Source organism: Labeo rohita, chromosome 19, assembly GCF_022985175.1.
Source record: "Labeo rohita strain BAU-BD-2019 chromosome 19, IGBB_LRoh.1.0, whole genome shotgun sequence".
Taxonomy (NCBI): domain Eukaryota; kingdom Metazoa; phylum Chordata; class Actinopteri; order Cypriniformes; family Cyprinidae; genus Labeo; species Labeo rohita.
Window position 1 is genome coordinate 5,041,297 of NC_066887.1, and position 22,082 is coordinate 5,063,378.

Here is a 22,082-nt window from a genome sequence, read left to right on the forward strand (position 1 = left end):
TATTACTCGCAATTGAGTTTATATCTTGCAATTCTGACTTTATTACTTGCAATTGAGTTTAAATCACGCAATTCAGACTTTATTACTCGCAGTGGTGAGTATATACGACACAATTCTGGCTTTATTACTCATAGTTGTGAGTATAAACCACGCAATTCTGACTTTATTACTCACAATTCTGAGTTTATATCTCACAATTCAGACTTTATTACTCGCAATTCTGACTTTATTACTCGCAGTTGAGTTTATATCTTGCAATTCTGACTTTATTACTCACAATTCTGAGTTTATATCTCACAATTCAGACTTTATTTCAGTTGAGTTTATATCTTGCAATTCTGACTTTTTATTACTCTGACTTTATTACTCGCAGTTGAGTTTATATCTTGCAATTCTGACTTTATTAATCACAATTCTGACTTTATTACTCGCAGTTGTGAGTATATACGACACAATTCTGGCTTTATTACTCATAGTTGTGAGTATAAACCACGCAATTCTGACTTTATTACTCAATTCTGAGTTTATATCTCACAATTCAGACTTTATTACTCGCAGTTGAGTTTATATCTTGGAATTCTGACTTTATTACTCATAGTTGTGAGTATAAACCATGCAATTCTGACTTTAGTACTCACAATTTTGAGTTTAAATCTCACAATTCTGACTTTATTACTTGCAGTTGAGTTTATATCTTGCAATTCTGACTTTATTACTCACAATTCTGACTTTATTACTCGCAGTTGAGTTTATATCTTGCAATTCTGACTTTATTACTCGCAATTCTGACTTTATTACTCGCAGTTGAGTTTATATCTTGCAATTCTGACTTTATTAATCACAATTCTGACTTTATTACTCGCAGTTGTGAGTATATACGACACAATTCTGGCTTTATTACTCATAGTTGTGAGTATACTCATAGTTGTGAGTATAAACCACCACTTTATTACTCGCAGTTGAGTTTATATCTTGCAATTCTGCAATTCTGACTTTATTACTCAATTCTGAGTTTATATCTCACAATTCTGACTTTATTACTCGCAGTTGAGTTTATATCTTGCAATTCTGACTTTATTACTCACAATTCTGGCTTTATTACTCATAGTTGTGAGTATAAACCACGCAATTCTGACTTTAGTACTCACAATTTTGAGTTTAAATCTCACAATTCTAACTTTATTACTCGCAGTTGTGAGTATATACCGCGCAATTCTGACTCTATTACTTGCAATTCTAACTTTATTACTTGCAATTGTGAGTTTAAATCATGCAATTCAATTACAATTCTGACTTTATTACTCGCAGTTGAGTTTATATCTTGCAATTCTGACTTCATTACTCAATTCTGAGTTTATTACTTGCAATTCTGCCTTTATTACTCGCAGTTGTGCGTATATACCACACAATTCTGACTTTATTTCTCGCAATTCTGACTTTACTACTTGCAATTGTGTTTATATCATGCAATTCTGGCTTTACTTGCAATTGAGTTTATCTCGTAATTCTGACTTTTACTCAATTCTGAGTTTATTACTCACAATTCTGACTTTACTTGCAATTGTGAGTTTAAATCATGCAATTCTGACTATTACTCGCAATTGTGACTTCATAACTCACAATTCTGACTTTAGTACTCACAATTTTGAGTTTAAATCTCACAATTCTGGCTTTATTACTTGCAATTGTGAGTTTATAGCATGCAATTCTGACTTTATCTCACAATTCTGACTCAATTACTTGCATTTCGTATATATCATGCAATTCTGACTTTATTACTTGCAGTTGTTTATATCACGCAATATTGTTATGTCCATACTGTCTTCTCTTGAGTTATATCTGATTTCAGATTTACCCACATTAAATATCACATAAAGAAAGGGAAATAATGGTAGTCTGAATAACAGCACTGTGCTTTGGTCTGTGTTTTGACTGTGTGGTGTTATGAATCACTGTTAAACTAAGGTCTGCAGTTTGTGTACACACACAGTGAACTTACATGATAGTACTGCGATCAAAGAGCTTCCAGAACTTTGTTAGACAAACTTTCTGTTTGTATTTCTACTAGTTATCCAAGGTACATGGACACAGAGAGAAATGACGTGAGCACAACACAGAGCCTCATTTATTGTTACTCAGTCCATAGATATCAAACACACGGGCTGCTCCATTGTCAGGTTGACTTTCTTTCCTAATGTTTTCCAATTTCTGTCCTTCCTTTGCTTTTATCTTTTATTCATGTAGTCGGACTGGTTCTTTATCAGCAGGTGGTAGTGGATTCATCATTACACTAAATATGAGACACACATACTATCCAGTGATCAAAGCAGCTGTCTGTACTATCAGCACATCTAATGACAGGCGGCGCTTATTTAGCTCTGGCAGAGGATTATTATGTCTGACTTCTTCAAAACTTGCTTACAAGGTAGTTGTGTGTATGTCAGTGTCAGATCGATTGGCTTTGATGTATGTGAAGCTCATGTTCCTAAACATGTTACTGCAGGGTGTGATGAAGAAATAGTTCACCCGCAAATGAAAATTTATTCAGTCTTTCCAAACCTGTGTTGATTTCTTTTCACCATGAAACACAAAAGCGCCATAAAATTAGCACAAATGTTTCTTTATGATTTGTGCTTTTCTGAAGTCAAGTTATAGCCTTGTCTGACGGACAGACAGAATTTGAAAGCAAAAGTCAAATAATGACTAATATTTCAGTTTGTTCCTCACACAAAGGTATCGTATGACTTCAGAAGCCTTTAACTAAAGCACAATAATCACATGGAGCTTGACGGCACATGGTCACTACATGCTTTCATTTTATGAAAAAAAAAAAAAAAATCTTTTGAATAGTAGAGCATTTTTTTTAGGCAGGGCGGTGATTGATGGGCTCAATTTTTAATTAATTAGCATTAAACTGAATTCTTTGCCCAGCCAGTAATACATCTGATTTTATTCTGTGTTCATGAGAGCAGTATTCAAGTGCAGCAGTGGTGAGCAGGACGCTGTGTTGCATCATCTTACTGTCAGAAGCACTTCAACCAAAATATAGATTCATGAGAGAAGATGTGCTCTCTTTTCAGTGCCCTGTCCATATTTTTTGTCCTAAATCTGTTTTTTGTGAGAGAGGAGAATCAGGACTGCAGTTCTGCTGCAAGCATGACATTTGCATCATTTCAGTGATTTGCGTTATTAGTGGTAGAATAGTGTTTCCATTGAATCCTTCACCTAATCCATCCATCAGTAGCACTAGTTTCTCAATAATTGATGAATGAAAAAAGCTTCATAACTACCAGAAAAAAGGCCAGAATTGTGAGATACAAAAATGACTTTTTCTCGCAATTGTGATTTATATCCCGTAATTCTGCCGTTAGAACTCACAATTGTGAGTTTATATGATGCAATTCTGAGAAAAAAAGTCAGAATTATGAGTTTATATGATGCAATTCTGAGAAAAAAAGTCAGAAATGTGAGATGTAAACTTGCACTTGCAAGAAAAAAAGTCAGAATTGCCAGTTTATATCTCGCAATTCTAACTTTATTTCTTGCGATTTTGAGCTTATATCCCACAATTCTGACTTTATATCTCAAAAACATTTTATATTAAGAAAAAAAGTCAGAATTGTAAGATTAAACGTCACAATTACCTTTTTTGCCCGAAACGGGCTTCCATACGATACAAATGTAGGAAAAAACATTATATAGTCAAAAATGTCACACCAATGTCTTTCAATCATGCTGTGGAAAGGGTCCAAAAGATGTCACTTCCTTAATTTCACAATGAGTTAAAGGGGTCATCAGATGCCCATTTTCCACATGTTGATATGATTCTTTAGGGTCTTAATAAAAAGTCTATAATGTACTTTGGTTTAAAATTCTCAATGATTGTGTAAAACAACACCCTTTTAACCTTGTCAAAATCAGCTCTGCAAAAATCATCCTGTTCTGGTCGAGGTTGCTTTAAATGTTAATGAGCTCTGCTCGCCCCGCCCCTCTCTTCTCTCTGTGGAGTGACGAGCCTGTTTACTATAGCCGCGTTTACCCGCTAAACTTGCTAACTAGCACATTATTAGGAAAAAAAAAACCTTATACTTACTTCTGCTGTAAGTGAAGCTGGATCACAAATGATTCGCACGAACACAGACGCATTTATGTAGATTTATGTTGCCAGAAAATTTCACAATTACAAAGAAATGGCAAATAACAAAACATGAAGTTAAACATGAAATTTTGTAGTAGAAAGACTGAAAATAGTAGAACAGCTTAATCCAGTAATGTTTGTTTTATTTGCAACTTAAAGTGCAACTACTTACAGTGCATTTGGTTACACCATGTTACAGTATAATTATTTAAATACTGAGTAATTTCAACAATGCACTTACTATAGGGTTAAAGGGATAGTTCACCCAAAAATGAAAATTAGCCCATGATTTACTCACCCTCAAGCCATCCTAGGTGAGGTGTATATGACTTTCTTCTTTCAGACGAATATAATTGGAGTAATATTAAAAAATGTCCTGGCTTTATAATGGCAGTGAATGGGATTTTGAAGCAAAATAAAATGCATGAATCCATCATAAAAAGTGCTCCACACAGCCCTGCCGGGCTAATAAAGGCCTTCTGAAGAGAATCAGTGTGTTTGTGTAAGAAAAATATCCATTTGAAGCACTTTTTATAATGAATATGGATTTTAAAATTTCAACACCCATTCACTGCCATTATAAAGCTTGGAAGAGCCAGGACACTCCGATTGTATTAGTCTGAAAGAAGAAAGTCTTATACACCTAGGATGACTTGAGGGTGAATAAATCATGGGGTAGTTTTCATTTTTGGGTGAGCTTTCATACACTTCGTTTTATGATATATAATAGTTAATTGACCATTTAGTTCTCACTCCACAGAACATTAGGTTTGTTAATTTATTGCTTTTAAGCAACCATACTTTAGACACCAGTTTATTCCCTATTCTCAGAGAGTGTCATCCAAGTTTTTGTTGTTTTGCGGCGCTTCAGGCTCCAGGCACTGATCCCCTCCGCTGGTGCCTGTCAGACACAGGTGGAGATTGTGACATGCGAACCAGCGGCCTGCAAACCATGACAGAGTGCTGCAACCAATCACTGTCAACAACACTCAACACTGCCATACGTAACCCTGGCAACCAGACCGCTTTGAACCAATGAGCTCTTCTCTCCAAACTTCTTTGACTAACGAGCATCACTGACCGACGCCTCTGTGTTTCTATCTTTAGGGGCCACAAAAGAAAACTGGAGGAGGCCAGAGAAGATAACGACGACGATGATAATGATAAGGATGATGATGGCGGCTCCAGTAAAGACTCCAATGAAGAGGGCAGCAGCTCGGAGGCCGACGAGATGGCCGCCGCGCTGGAGGCGGAGCTAAATGACTTCATGTGAGCTGATCGGACGACGATGCATATGAACTATTCTGTGTTCTCATAAGGTACCTGAGACATACGTTTGTGTCGCTGTCATACAGCGCAAGTAAATGTGTGTGTGCGTGTGTGTGTGAGAATAAAACTAAGGGTTTACAAAGTAGATAGATATGTACAGATAGAGTTTTAGTAGAACAAGTCCAACACAAAGTCATTTTATTGTGTATTTACTTACAGTACGTAGCGGTGTGGGAAGTAGAGCTTCTGTGTCTGATGTTTTACTTAGTTTCTCTTCCAAAATTAATTTTTATATAAATGTACATGAAATATTTCAACTTATTGGTAACGAATGCCAAAGAGTCTGAAGCGGGCCTGCAGCTGAGAGCTCTGCTCATGGAGGGGGTATGTGGTCCTCACCAGCAGTCAAACTCAGACGTCCGAATGTGTCCAGTGTCGTCTCGTACGTCGTCCCGTGTTGTTGACGCCCCCGTGTGTGACTGACACTGTGCTGCACCAATCCCAGAATACCAGCACCTTTAGACACGCCCACAGCCACTATTACCAAAAAACTGCTACGTGAAGAACAGATAACAACATGAAGTGTAAAATCAGTAACACACTTTCAACAGAAGATCTGATTGTGGTTTGCAACTGATTACTTTGATATTAAAGGAATAGTTCGCAAAAATGACTTGTGTAGTTCTGTCATCATTTACTTACTCGTTACAAACCAAGAAACAAAATGCAAAATTAAGTAGAAAGTCAGAACCCTTTTTTTTAATATAAAATCATAATGTCACAGTCCTAAAAATTGCACTGTAAAAGCTTCTAAAGCCGTACTATAGCTTTATATGAGGAAAATGGAAGTCATTGTTTATTTAAAGGATTAGTTCACTTCCAGAACAAAAAAGTACAGATAATGTACTCCCCCCTTGTCATCCAAGACATTCATGTCTTTCTTTCTTCAGTCGTAAAGAAATTGTTTTTTGAAGAAAACATTTCAAGGATTTTTTTTCCCATATAGTGGACGTCTATGGTGCCCCGAGTTTCAAAATGTAGTTTAAATGCGGCTTTACACAATCCCAAATGTGGTTGTAAACGATCCCAGACGAGGAAGAAGGCTCTTATCTAGCAAAACGATCAGTTATTTTCATAAAATGAATACAATTTATATACTTTTTAATGTCAATCGCTCGTCTTGTCTTGCTCTGCCTGAAGTTTTTTTCTGGTTCATGTCAGTTAGGGTATGTCCAAAAAAACTCCCATCTCATGTTCTCCCTCAACTTCAAAATCACCCTATATCGCTTTTTTACCTTTTTTGTTAAGGGTGTTTGATCTTTGCATGTTCACTTGGCAAAGACTGGGTCGGTACTTCTGCAGTGATGTAGGATGATTCTGAAATCATTTTTGAAGTTGAGGGAGAAAATACGATTGGAGTTTTTTGACATACCCTAACTGTCTTGAGCCAGAATACACAGAGTGTAGGAAGAGCGAGACAAGACGAGCAATTGAGATTAAAAAGTACTTAAATTGTATAATTTTTATGAAAATAACCAATCGTTTTGCTAGATAAGACCCTTCTTTCTCAGCTGGGATCATTTACAACTGCATTTGGGATCGTTTGAAGCCGCATTTAAACTGCATTTTGAAAGTTTAAAATCGGGGGACGATAGACGTCCATTATATGGAGAAAAATCCTGAAATGTTTTCCTTAAAAAAATATAATTTCTTTACGGCTGAAGAAAGAAAGACATGAACATCTTGGATGACAAGGGGGCGAGTACATCATCTGTACATTTTTGATCTAAGAGTTGACTTCTCCTTTAAAAGTTTGGGATTTTGGCGCAAGCTTGACATTTTTGCTAGAAATTTGTCCATATGGCTTTGCAAAATTTGATTTGTTCCTCTAACAAAGATATTGTATGACTTCAGAGCACTAGGAATAAGTCATGCGAGTCGCATGGGCCATTTTTAATGATGCCTTTCTTGTTCTTCTTGGAGTTTGACATAATCCAGCTTTCATTGCTTTCTATGTATCATTTGTGTTTCACAAAAGAAAGACAATTACGCTTGCACTAGTAAATGATGACAGACTTGTCATTTTTGTGTAAACTGTTCTTGTAACTACCTACAAATTGATACTTTTCTGGTCGTAAGATGACATTGAAAAGACAAATTTTGCTTTGTGATGTCAGTGTACAGATATCGTCATCTTCGTTTGGCTTCAGGTGCTGATAGTGAACACTGTGGCAGCGTTAAACCGGGTGTTTGGTTGGCTCTCGTGCCACCCTGAACCATCACTGTACACTCTGATGAGATCTGGACCCGTAGGCATCAAGACTGCCTGTCTATGACCAGTTTCATAAACTCGCTGGTTCTAGCCGATTTTCTCTGCCGAGCTGCTTGAATGATGAGACGTCCAGGTCTAACTCAGTTTCAGATGTTTCTCAGAGGTTTGTGCACCTCATCTCTCTGTGTTGTTTTTGACTGATGGATTTTCTTTCACTTTCATTGTGGTGTTATTGTTTTCAGCAATGTAAAGTATTTGTATATTCTATTTCGTACATGACAAAGAAAATGCTTTTCATTTAATAAAGATTTGTTTTATAAACTGGTGTTTTGAGGGTTTTTTTGTATTGTTGAGTGCAATGTATTGTGTAATAAGAATAAAAATTGTGCAATAGCACAGATGTCAAAAAGAAATTAAGGTTTCTGAGGTGAACATGCCAGGATTTTTGCTCCATATAGTGGACTTCAGTGGGGATCAGCAGGTTGAAGGTCCAAATTGCAGTTTCAGTGCAGCTTCAAAGGGCTCTACTTGATCCCAGCCGAGGAATAAGAGTCTTATCTAGTGAAAGGATTGGTCATTTTCTCAAAAATAAAAAAAAAAATTTAACCACAAATGCTCGTCTTGCACTAGCTTGACTTCACGCTTTACGTATTCATGTTGGAAAGGTCACATGTAATGCAGGCGGAAATGCCGACCCAGTGTTTACAAAAGCGAACATGCAAAGAAAGTCAAACGGTGTCGGACGATTTTGAAATTGGAGAAAGTGAGATGTTTTTCGCCCTACCCTACCTTTTTGAACCAGAGTACACAGACGAAGGACTACCGTGTGTGACTTTTCCAACGCGATTATGTAATGTGTGAAGACATGTGTCTCAGAGCTAGTGCAAGATAAGCATTTGTGGTTCAAAGTATACAAATTTAACTTTTTTTAGAAAATGACTGATCGTTTTGCTAGATAAAATCTGTATTCCTTGGCTGGGATCGTGTAGAGCTCTTTGAAGCTGCACTGAAACTGCAATTTGGACCTTCAACCCGCTGATCCCCTTTGAGGTCTGATATATGGAGAAATTTTGACTGAAGAAGGCAGACATGAACATCTTGGATGACATAGGGGTAAGTAAATTATCAGGAAATTTTAATTCTGGAGTGAACTAATACTTTAAGTTCTAAAAACGTTAAAAAAATGCTGTAACTTGTAGATCTGAGTTCATTAATCTTACATTTTAAATTAAGGTGATTATGAACATTACTAGGGGTGGGGGGAAATCGATTCACATGTATCATGATTCAGTCTTCTAGCGATTTGCATCGATTCATAAATTTCAAAAATCCGATTTTATAGTTAATATGATAATAATAATACCAACATGATGTTGTCAGAACAAAACAGCAACAGCAACGGAGGAGGAAAAACAAGTACAGGTCCTTTTCAAAAAATTAGCATATTGTGATAAAGTTCATTATTTTCTGTAATGTTCTGATAAACATTAGACTTTCATATATTTTAGATTCATTACACACAACTGAAGTAGTTTCAAGCCTTTTATTGTTTTAATATTGATGATTTTGGCATACAGCTCATGAAAACCCAAAATTCCTATCTCAAAAAATTAGCATATTTCATCCGACCAATAAAAGAAAAGTGTTTTTAATACAAAAAAAAGTCAACCTTCAAATAACTATGTTCAGTTATGCACTCAATACTTGGTCGGGAATCCTTTTGCAGAAATGACTGCTTCAATGCGACGTGGCATGGAGGCAATCAGCCTGTGGCACTGCTGAGGTGTTACGGAGGCCCAGGATGCTTCGATAGCGGCCTTAAGCTCATCCAGAGTGTTGGGTCTTGCGTCTCTCAACTTTCTCTTCACAATATCCCACAGATTCTCTATGGGGTTCAGGTCAGGAGAGTTGGCAGGCCAATTGAGCACAGTAATACCATGGTCAGTAAACCATTTACCAGTGGTTTTGGCACTGTGAGCAGGTGCCAGGTCGTGCTGAAAAATGAAATCTTCATCTCCATAAAGCTTTTCAGCAGATGGAAGCATGAAGTGCTCCAAAATCTCCTGATAGCTAGCTGCATTGACCGCAGCTGACATGGCACCCCAGACCATCACTGACTGTGGGTACTTGACACTGGACTTCAGGCATTTTGGCATTTCCCTCTCCCCAGTCTTCCTCCAGACTCTGGCACCTTGATTTCCGAATGACATGCAAAATTTGCTTTCATCCGAAAAAAGTACTTTGGACCACTGAGCAACAGTCCAGTGCTGCTTCTCTGTCGCCCAGGTCAGGAGCTTCTGCCGCTGTTTCTGGTTCAAAAGTGGCTTGACCTGGGGAATGCGGCACCTGTAGCCCATTTCCTGCACACGCCTGTACACGGTGGCTCTGGATGTTTCTACTCCAGACTCAGTCCACTGCTTCCGCAGGTCCCCCAAGGTCTGGAATCGGTCCTTCTCCACAATCTTCCTCAGGGTCCGGTCACCTCTTCTCGTTGTGCAGCGTTTTCTGCCACACTTTTTCCTTCCCACAGACTTCCCACTGAGGTGCCTCGATACAGCACTCTGGGAACAGCCTATTCGTTCAGAAATTTCTTTATGTGTCTTACCCTCTTGCTTGAGGGTGTCAATGATGGCCTTCTGGACAGCAGTCAGGTCGGCAGTCTTACCCATGATTGCGGTTTTGAGTAATGAACCAGGCTGGGAGTTTTTAAAAGCCTCAGGAATCTTTTGCAGGTGTTTAGAGTTAATTAGTTGATTCAGATGATTAGGTTAATAGCTCGTTTAGAGAACCTTTTCATGATATGCTAATTTTTTGAGATAGGAATTTTGGGTTTTCATGAGCTGTATGCCAAAATCATCAATATTAAAACAATAAAAGGCTTGAAACTACTTCAGTTGTGTGTAATGAATCTAAAATATATGAAAGTCTAATGTTTATCAGAACATTACAGAAAATAATGAACTTTATCACAATATGCTAATTTTTTGAAAAGGACCTGTACATCCTGTGCCATTTTCAGTGAGGGCAATTGTTTGGAAAAAAAAATATTAATTATTGATCTTTTGTAGTTATGGGAAGTATTCGGAAAGGCAAGGAAAACAAACAAACAACGCGTTCTACGGCGCCACTAAAGGGACATGGTTTGCTGCTTGTTAGCAATAGCCTGTTTATTACAGTACAATAATATAAACAGAGTAAGGAGAGATGACTGATGGTGAATGATTTGCATATCCTGAGCACCACTAACAAACATCTAATCTTGTAAAATGTGGTAAGTACTGCCACTCCCTATAGTATAAACAGAGTAGGTGTGACTGCGAATCTCGAAAGTGAAAGTAAAATGCGATCACGCATTCAAAAGCAGTTTAAATGTCCCGCATATTATTAGCAGCTCCCTGTTGCCTGTAATTTATATACTGAAAAATTACCCAATGATAATTGTGAGAGAAAGCATTAAAATATATTTTTTCCTCCAATTTTTAGGGGTTTCATATAGTACATGTAATTTCCTTTATGAACATGGTTTTTGGCTTTGGGCACATCCTTAATGGGAAGTGCAAAAAATTTTGTGATGTATTAGGAAGTTAATAGTTAATAAGAAACACTGATTTCTTGAGGCAGGACTAAACATATTATAGACTCGTGTGTTTTTGTATCAAAATGCATGCGTTTGATGTCCAGTGTGCACAAAAAGTAGATGAAAAATAAAAAATAAAACGTGAATTGTAATTGAATCGTGGCCCCAAGAATCGATATGAAACAAATTGTGAGGTACTGAAAGATGTCCACCCCTAAACAACACTGTAGATTTTAGCTTGTCAAACTTCTATGTCAGTTTGTTGAGTAGTTTAGTACAAACTCACCAAAATAGAGGAAACTTCATCAAATAAAACATTAATCACTATATTGTCATAAAAGTTCAATGAATTCTGAATTATAAATATGTGACCCTGGACCACAAAACCAGTCATAAGTCACATGGTTATATTTGTAGCAATAGCCAAGAATACATTGTATGGGTCAGAATTACTGATTTTAATTTATGCCAAAAATCATTAGGATATTAAGTAAAGATCATGTTCTATGAAGATATTTTGTAAATTTCTTACTGTAAATATATCAAAACTTTTTTGATTAGTAATATGCGTTGCTAAGAACTTCATACAAACAACTTTAAAGGTGATTTTCTTAATATTCGGATTTTTATGCACCCTCAGATTTTAGATTTTCAAATAGTTGTATCTTGACCACATATTGTCTTAACAAACCGTACGTCAATGTTTATTCAGCTTTCAGGTGATGTATAAATCTCAGTTTCAAAAAAATTGACCCTTATGACTGGTTTTGTGGTCCAGGGTCACATATTTGTCATCATAAGTCCCTGTGTTTTGACCAAAAACCCAAATTATGTGATGAAACTGAGCATGCCAAACCTTCACCACCAAACGTAGCATTGTAGATTTTGCTATGTAATATAAAGTTGCATATCCTAAATAGTCTAAATGTTTAAGATTTGATGTGATGTTAACTTTTTCTACATTTGATAGTTCAGTCAACACTCTTAAAAATAAAGGTGCTTCACAATTCCATAGAAGAACCTTTTTTGTCTAAATGGTTCCATAAAGAACCTTTAAAATCTGAAGAACCTTTCTGTTTCACAAAAGGTTCTTTGTGGTGAAAGAAGGTTGAACCTTTAAAACAGTGTTTGCCTGACAAAGTGGAAGCTGGATTTTTACATATTGATAAAAAGGTGGTTTAAAGTGAACAAACAGAGGAAGAAACAAACTGGATGTGGCTTTTCAGCTTTTTAAATAGATTTTTGTCTGTTAAAAATGTTAACCTGTAAGACTATTTGAAAACCATTAACAAAAAACTAGTGCTGAAGAGAAATATTTTCTGCAGGATTTCCCTAAAGTAAAATTAGCTGAAGCTCATTAGGCGTGCAGAGCGAAATCAGTCTGGATGCCTCCTGTCTCTATGATCCTCTTTCATCCACTCGCTCGAAAGCGTTCAATAAAACACACTTAAGAGTCTTTCAGTGCTGCTTTACTGTGAAGCTGGACATCTGGAATACTGATGATGTCGATTTACAGTGCAGTCGAGTGGATGAGTTTCTCAAATGTCTGAAAACACTCCACATGTTGAGGATTGCACTTTAGTTTGAGTGATTCATCTTCGTGTGGGAATCCCTACAGATCCCACAGCTACTCTGCTGTATGTCTTGAGGCTGTGCTGAAATCTCATAACACGGCGCTGAATTAATCCTGAGATTAAGCATTAGATCCCTCTATGGGCTTTTCAGAATAATCATAATCCCACTAATCTGTTAATTGTTTCATCTATGCAATTAATATTAGCTGTATTGTGGACCAGTTTGAATGTAATTAAAAGCTCAACGTGCAGTCTCAACTTTTCGCTCTCTAAACGTATTCCAGTTTAACTATATAAAGAATTATAACTATGTAAGACAATAGTGTTCAGTGGCTCCAAAAGTATTCAGACACTTCAGTTATACTCAATCTTTATATTACTTTCAGTTTTTATAATTCTTGAAAGGAATTGCATTAGATACAGTCTAAAACTATAAAAAATCAAGCCAATTGGCATATGTTTTAAAGAAGCATAATACACTTCTCGAGCAAATAATTTCACAAAAATCATTTTAACACTATACACTGCCAATCAAATAAATTTGATGATTTTTAAATTTAAAAAAAGAAAATTGTTCAGCAAGACAGCATTTATTTAATCAAAAAAATACAGTAAAGCAGCAAAATATTGTGAAATCTATTATTGTAATATATTTTAAAATGCAATTTATTTTGTTGATGCAAATCAGAATTTTCGAATTTTTATATGAAGAGAACAGCATTTATTTGAAATAAAAAATCTTTTGTGATATTATAAATGTCTTTACTGTCACTTTAATGCATCCTAATTGAATAAAAGTACTATTAAAAGTGTTCATTTTAGTGCTGTTAAATCATGCAAATTGCATGCAAAATAAAAGTTTGTTTACATAATATGTGTGTAGTATGTATATTTCTATGCATATATAAATACGCACATATATTTTAATATATATATATGTGTGTGTGTGTGTGTATACAGTCATGTGAAAAAGTTAAGACACCCTATTGAATTTCAGGGTTTTCTGGATCAGGACATAATAAAAAAATTATCTGGTCCTTGGCAGGTTTTAAAATTTGGAAAATAAATCCTCAGATAAACATAATCACATGACATATCACACAGTGTCATTATTTATATAAGAAAAATACAGCCAAGAGGGAAAGGCCATGTGTGACAATGTTAGGACACCCTATGAGTCAATTGCCTGTAGATCCACTTTTAGCAGCAATAACATGAAGCATTTTCTGTGTGACTTTATCAGTCTCTCACATCGTTCTGGAGGAATTTGGACCACTCTTCTTTTCAACGTTGCTCCAGTTTATTGAGGTTTGTGGGCATTTGCTGAAGCACAGCTCTCACCACAGCATTTGAGTCAGGATGAGCTCTGGACTTGGACTGGGCTGTCGCAACACCTTGATTCTTTTCTTTTCAGCCATTCTGTTGTAGATTTGCAGGTGTGCTTGGGATCATTGTCCTGTTGCATGACCCAACTTTAGATGTCGGACAGACGCCCTCGCATTAGACTCTAGAATACTTTGATATCCAGAGGAGTTCATGGCCAACTCAATGACTGTGAGGTGCCCAGGTCCTGTGGCCACAAAACAAGCCCAAAATGATCAGCCCTCCTCCAGCATGCTTGTCTTTTGGTATGAGGTGTTTGTGCTGATATGCTCTTTAGGTTTTCACCAAACTTGGTGCTGTGTATTATGGCCAAACATCTCCACTTCTGTCTCGTCTGTTCAAAGGACATTATTCTAGAAGACTTGTGTTTTGTTCAGATGCAACTTTGCAGACCTAAACTGTACTGCAATGTTTTTTTCTTAGATAGAAGAGGCTTTCTTCTGCCAAGCCTTCCAAACATGCCATTTTTGTCCCATATTTTTCTAATGGTATTGTCATGAACTTTATCATTTAACATGTTAACTGAGGCCTGTAGAGTCTGAGGTGTAGTTCTTGGGTTGTCTGCCATTTCTCACGGTCTGATCTTGGGGTGAATTTTCTGGGACGTCCACTCCTGGAAGGAGAGGTGTCTGTTTTAAATGTCTTCCACTTGTGAATAAACGTCAGATTGTTTGGAAATGGTCTTATTACTCTTGATTGATGGCAGCAACAACTGCTTCTCTAAGATGATTGCTGATGTCTTACCTCCTTGGCATTGTGTTAACACACACCTGAAGGCTCCAGACCAGCAAACTGCCAAAGCTTATGCTTTTATAGAGGCTTTTATTGCTGATGATCAGTTAATCAAAGGTATTTAATTATCAGTGCTTGACTGTTATTTACCCTCTTAATTCCAGTGTTAACAGTAAGGGTGTCCTAACTTTGTCACACATGGCTTTTCTATTTTGGCTTTATTTTTGTTCAGTAAATAATGACACGGTGCAATTTGTCATGTGTTGTTGTTCATCGGAGGTTTTATTTTCGAAATTTTAAGAGCAGCCAAGGACCAGTTTTTTTTAATGATGTCCTGATACGGAAAACCATGGAATTCAATAGGGTGTCCTAACTTTTTCACATGACATGATGCGAATAATCACGATTTGACAGCCCTAACTAATTTTCAAAAAAGCAGGATGTTTCAAGAAAAGACAAAATGCATCACTTTTTGATTGATTTAATGTAATGACATCATGGCAGTACACTGTAAAAAATAAAAAAAACACAATTTGGTGAGTCAGCTTAAAATAATTTGTTACCCTGCTGCCTTAAAATTTAAAGTTGATTCAACTCAAATATCTAAGTTGTCACTTAGTATAATTTAACATTTCAAGTCGAATAAACTTTTTTTGAACTGACTGAACTTAAAATTTTAAGGCAGCCAGGTTACAAATTATTTTAAGGTGACTCAACAAATTGTTTTGTTTTTTTTTTTACAGTGTATAGTTTAAGTACATTTAAATACATTTGGGGCAACTATATTAAATATTTCCTAAATAAACAGCTAGAGAGCTAAATTTAGCAAACAAATCTGTACTTTCATCCATTTTGGATAATGCATTCTGACTGATAGGCTTTACAGTGATGTTCTGGTTGTCTGGCTGTAAAATTGGCTTTGTTTGGCCCTCAGAGACATGGTGAGTTTACATGAGCCCTTTCTATTGCTGTTTTCTTGCTCTCTCATGGTCTGTTCTCAGGAGTGTGCGGTGGGAAAGGTCACAGTCCAGCAAAAACAGCTGCTTTATGTTTTGACTGACAGCTGTATCAATGGAGCTCTGTGAATTGCCTCTTCTCATCACTGATTTTCTGCCATGTAAGTTTGCCAGTTTCCACTAGGGAAATACAATGAATGAAGCTCAAAAAGCCAATAAATAGGGTGTTTTTGTGTTTTGTTGATTGGCAGGTGAGGCCGACTCCTCTGTCATGTACACTGGCGGTGTAGCAGTTCCCTGAGGGAAACAGAAACGATTTGGACCGGGCAGATGTTTTGCTGTCTGATTTCAGCCTGTTTGATTGTCAGACTGAAGTGAGCACAGGTTTATTCAGAATAGTCCAGTCTTGTGGTCATGAATGCATGAACATGTTCAATAGCTTGGTGATATTCCTTAGGTGGAAGATCCTTTTTTTGTAACATGTAACATTGCTGTCTAATATAACACCCACATTTTGACTGTAGAGGAAGAAACAGTACATCTGTCTAGATGCAAATTGTAATCTAAGAGATTCTGTGTACAAAGAATCTTATCCAATACGTTAGGTAAGACCCTTCTTTCTCGGCTGGGATCGTTTAGAGCCCTTTGAAGCTGCATTGAAACTGCATTTTGAACCTTCAATCCGTTGAGCTCCACTAAAGTCCACTATATGGAGAAAAATCCTGGATTGTTTTCCTCGAAAACCTTAAATTCTTTGAGACTGAAGAAAGGCATAAATATCTTGGATGAAATTTAGTTTTGTGTTGTGTTTGGTCCGCGCAGCTTGGCTCTGGCTAACAGCAATATCTGTTCGCTCGCAATCGTCTAGAAATGTGTCGATGAATAGTGAATGTTTGTTGTTGTTATTACTTGGAGTTCTGCTAAAGAATAGAGCAGTACATTGGTGTACAAACTGCAGTGCTTTATCAATATGTTTCTGTTGGGCTAACGCTTATACCATGGCTCCAAACAGCCGTGTTTACCACCGAGCTGTGGGTTAGAGTAATGTTGATGGGAGTTCCATTTCTGAAATGTGCTGCACACAGTAGACCAATCACAACAGACTGGGTCATCAGACCAATCACCGCACCTCTGCTATTTTCACGTTGAAAAAACAGGATTAGTTTCTTTTGTTATGCTGATGTTACTCTATATATTTCAAAGACCAGATGAAATTTCTAAATTATCTTAGCCAGGGGTCTCCAACATATCGTTCGCAAGCTACAAGTAGCTTGTGGTCTGATTTGAGGTAGCTTGTAAAAACCAGTCAGAGTGAACTTATATAAACAGGTGTTCCCTCTAATTCAAATAAATTATTTGCTTTGACATATCAGTCTTGAGGTAATTTTAATTATCCTGTTTAGAATTTTAATTATCATTAAACCCGTATATAATAATTGTCATTTGAAAGACTTGAGGTAAATAGGCTACTACTGCTTACAGTTAGCAAGAGTCCCACGAAGGGGCAACATGCAGGTTTTGTTTTGTATGAAAATATGACAGAAGCCAGAGAGTTGAGAGAAATTATATGAAAGAATGTATGATTTAATTAATTGTACAAATGTATATGGAGGAACCAGCTGTCTTCAGGAAAGTTTTGTTGGGATTTCTTTTCATCTTCCCACCCTGTAATGCACAATAAAGCAATGCTCATAAGTTCAGCGCTGCTTTGTTTACAGCGATTACTGAAAAAACAGCTTTATTTGTTCCATATGCGTCACCTACTGTCAAACAGTGGATTTACAATGGTATATTATCCAAAGTGTTGGGATTTTTAGAAAGCCTATTACAGTCATTAGCACCCTTGCAATTCTGTCAGAAAATGCAGCACTTCTCTCAGAAATGAGCTCTAATTGCAAATGTTTTGGTGTTCACATGCTTATTGTTTTCACTGCAACAACATACAAAAAAAAAAAAAAAAAAAAACAGAAAAAAAAGTCAAACTTGATAAAATTTCACAGAGAACTAGACTGGACAAAATTATTGGCACCTTATCAAATTGTAAGAAATAATTTCTTTTCAAGCATGTGATGTTCCTGTAATTTGTATTTAGACACACCTGTGGCAAGTAACAGGTGTGGGCAATATAGTAATCACACTTGCAACCAGTTAAAATGGAACAAAGTTGACTCAACCTTTGTGTTGTGTGTCACACTGAGCATGGAGAAAAGAAAGAAGTGTAAAGTGTTGTCTGTGGATTTGAGAGAAAAAATTGTGGAAAATTATCGCCACCTGAATAAAAAGGGATGCTATGGTAGGAAACCCAGGAGGACACCACTGCTGACGCAAAGGCATAAAAAAGCAAGATAAAACTTATGTGACAAAACCACAATCCTTCTGGGAGAACGTATTGTGGACAGATGAGACAAAAGTAGAGCTTTTTGGTAAAGGACATCATGGCACTGTTTACAGAAAAAGAAATGAGACCTTCAAAGAAAAGAACACAGTCCCTACAGTCAAACATGTTGGAGGTTCAAAGATGTTTTGAGGTTGCTTTGCTGCTTCTGGCACTGGATACCTGAACTGTGTGAACGATTTCATGAACTCTGATGATTACCAAAGAATTTTGGGTTGCAATGCAGTGGCCAGTGTCAGAGAGCTGCATCTCCACCAGAGGTCATGGGTCTTCCAGCAGGACAATGACCCGAAACACTTTTTATAAAGCACAAATGGTAACAAACAAAGTGCTGGAGAGTTGTGAAATGGCCAGCAGTGAGTCCAGATCTGAATCCCATAGAACACCTGTGGAGAGATCTCAAAACAGCAGTTTGGCAGAAGACATCCTTCAAATCTGAATGACCTGGAGCAGTTTGCAAAAGAAGAGTGGTCCAAAATTCCAGTAGAGAGGTGTAAGAAACTCATTCATGGTTACAGGAAGCGATAGATTTCACATATTTTTTCCGAAGGGGGTGCTACCAAATAAGGGTGCCAATAATTGTGTCCAGTGCATTTTATGGGTTCTGTGTGGAATTGTATCAGATTTGACTTTTCTTCGCTCATGTAGCTCATGTAGAACTGTTTGGAGCAGATAAAATATAATTTAGCATTCTGAGTCATCCTTCATATATCTATATCTATCTATCTATCTATATATATATATATATATATATATATATATATATATATATATATTTAAAGGCTGAAATGTGAGGTTTATCCATTTATAAAACCTTTTTTTGGGGTCAAAACTTTAATACATGTTAGTAGATAACGTTTATTTTTTGTTATGTTAAAGCCTATTTAAAAAATGTAAGTACTGTATAACACAGGTAGCTCACAGTCACTTTCATTTTTTAAAAAGTAGCTCTAGATCTAAGCTAACAGAGTGTGTTAAAGCGCCCCTATTATGGATTATGTAAGGTTCATATTTTGGTTTTGGGAGTCCCCAACAACAACCTTTATTTGTTCCATATGCGTCACCTACTGTCAAACAGTGGATTTACAATGGTATATTATCCAAAGTGTTGGGATTTTTAGAAAGCCTATTACAGTCATTAGCACCCTTGCAATTCTGTCAGAAAATGCAACACTTCTTTCAGAAATGAGCTCCAATTGCAAATGTTTTGGTGTTCACATGCTTATTGTTTTCACTGCAACAACACACACACACACAAAAAAATATACCATTGTAAATCCACTGTTTGACAGTAGGTGACGCATATGGAACAAATAAAGCTGTTTTTTCAGTAATCGCTGTAAACAAAGCAGCTCTGAACTTATAAGCATTGCTTTATTGTGCATTACAGGGTGGGAAGATGAAAAGAAATCCCAACAAAACTTTCCTGAAGACAGCTGGTTCCTCCATATACATTTATACAATTAATTAAATCATACATTCTTTCATATAATTTCTCTCAACTCTCTGGCTTCTGTCATATTTTCATACAAAACGAAACCTGCATGTTGCCCCTTCGTGGGACTCTTGCTAACTGTAAGCAGTAGTAGCCTATTTACCTCAAGTCTTTCAAATGACAATTATTATATACGGGTTTAATGATAATTAAAATTCTAAACAGGATAATTAAAATTACCTCAAGACTGATATGTCAAAGCAAATAACTTATTTGAATTAGAGGGAACACCTGTTTATATAAGTTCACTCTGACTGGTTTTTGCAAGCTACCTCAAATCAGACCACAAGCTACTAGTAGCTTGCGAACGATGTGTTGGAGACCCCTGGCTAAGATAATTTAGAAGTTTCATCTGGTCTTTGAAATATATAGAGTAACATCAGCATAACAAAAGAAACTAATCCCGTTTTTTCAGCGTGAAAATAGCAGAGGGCTAGAACAGATCCTTGCGGCACTCCATACTTCACTGGCGTTAATTTTTGGACAGGTAGGATCTAAACTATCTTAAAGCCTGCCTCTGCTGAAAAAAAGAGGCACCATCACAAAATGTTTAATGGTTTTACTGGTTAAAATGGGACTTGTATCGGTTTTAATGGAAACTGTAATGGACTCTGCTGTTCTCTACTGGTAATTGGTCTTCTTCTGTTGGTGGCTTGTTAAAGCCAATAAATCTTAATGCAATATGTCCCAAAACACACTGCAGAAAATCATTTTATTAATGGTTTTAATGATTAAGAGTTGATGGTTTTATTGTTTTTTTCAGCAGGGTGCCCTTGAATACCTGTATAGTTTTGTAATCGATCTATGAGTATGTCACGATCTATAGTGTCGAACGCAGCTAAGATCAAGTAAAACTAGCAATGAGATGCAGCCTTGGTCTGATGCAAGAATCAAGTCATTTGTATTTTTAACAAATGCACTTTCTTTGCTATGATGCGGCCTGAAACCTGACTGAAATTTGATTTAAAGTGGTCATCGGATGCTAAGTTCACTTTTACATGTTGTTTGAACATTAATGTGTGTTGTCAGTGTATGTACACATCTACCCTATAATGATAAAAATGCAGTGGTTTTTAATTAATCTGTAAAAATAATATCCCCTTTTTCAAATCGAGCCATTCTCAGATGCCTTACAACAGTCCAACCTCCATTGTTTCGGTGCCGGAGCAGGAATGTAAGTTTGACAAGAATATCTCCGATTGAGCGATTGAGGTGTTGTGTTGCTGGATGTAATAATGAACATAGTGGTCGTCATTTACTCCTGACATCTGAGCCGCTGAAGATGCACTAGATTACATTTGTTTGTGAAGGGAATGCACCTCCCAATCTACATATATCCGTCTATGTTTGCACAAATCATTCATGAGCTTCACTTACAGCAGAATTGAGTAAAAGGGTTTTTTATGAATCTTAGCAATCACCTTTCCTAATAACATGCTAGTTAGCAAGTTTAGCGGCTAAATGCGGCTAAAGTAAACAGGCTCGTCTTTCCACAGAGAGAAGAGAGGGGCGGGGCGAGCAGAGCTCATTAACATTTAAAGCAACCTTGACCAGAATGGGATGATTTTTGCAGAGCTGATTTTGGCAAGGTGAAAAGGGTGTTGTTTTACACAACCATTGAGAATGTTTAAGCAAAGTATATTATAGACTTTTCATTAAGACCCTAAAGAATCATATCAGCTTGCGAAAAATGGGCATCCAATGACCCCTTTAAAAAAAAACATTCATTTATATTTAAAATATAAATGAAAACATCACAATGATCCACAAGTAATCCACACCACTTCAGTCCATCAGTTAATCTCTTGTAAAACCAAAAGCTGCATGTTTGTAAGAAGCAAACTCATTATAACTACAAACTGTTGTCCTCTAACTTTCTCCTGTGAAAAATATTAATTGTTGTCTGAATTGGGAGAGAAATATCTGTTTATAAGTGAAAACAAAAACAGTTCTAAACAAATGTGTGGGTGGATTTTGATGTGTGAGGAAAACTGTGAACTTTTTTCACTGGAGTAGGTGTTATTGTGGATTATGGAGTCATATTTTGGCTGAAAGCAACATTTAAAGTTAAAACATATTAATGATGGATTTGTTTCTTACAAACATGCAACTTTTCACATCACAGGACATTAATTGATGTACTGGAGTGGTGTGGATTATTGTGATGTTTTCATCAGTTGTTTGGACTCTCATTCTGACGGCACCCATTCACTGCAGAGGATCCATTGGTGAGCAAGTGATGTAATGCTACATTTCTCCAAAACTGTTCTGATGAAGAAACAAACTCATCT

General features: G+C 36.6%; 1 protein-coding gene across 2 annotated transcripts in view; it reads left to right on the top strand.

Moving 5' to 3' along the window:
- The window catches only part of ctdp1 (CTD (carboxy-terminal domain, RNA polymerase II, polypeptide A) phosphatase, subunit 1), a 139,270-nt gene extending 131,282 nt beyond the window's left edge, over nucleotides 1-7,988 (top strand). The window contains exons 13-14 of one of the 2 annotated variants that reach the window (XM_051136292.1): nucleotides 5,246-5,457; nucleotides 7,618-7,988. In XM_051136292.1, coding sequence (XP_050992249.1) covers nucleotides 5,246-5,411 — 166 coding nt within the window. In that variant the 3' untranslated portion in view covers nucleotides 5,412-5,457; nucleotides 7,618-7,988. Of the gene's footprint in view, nucleotides 1-5,245; nucleotides 7,259-7,617 lie in introns of those variants that run through there. The other variant, XM_051136291.1, reaches the window with a different exon arrangement.
- Nucleotides 7,989-22,082: the final 14,094 nt, after the last annotated feature.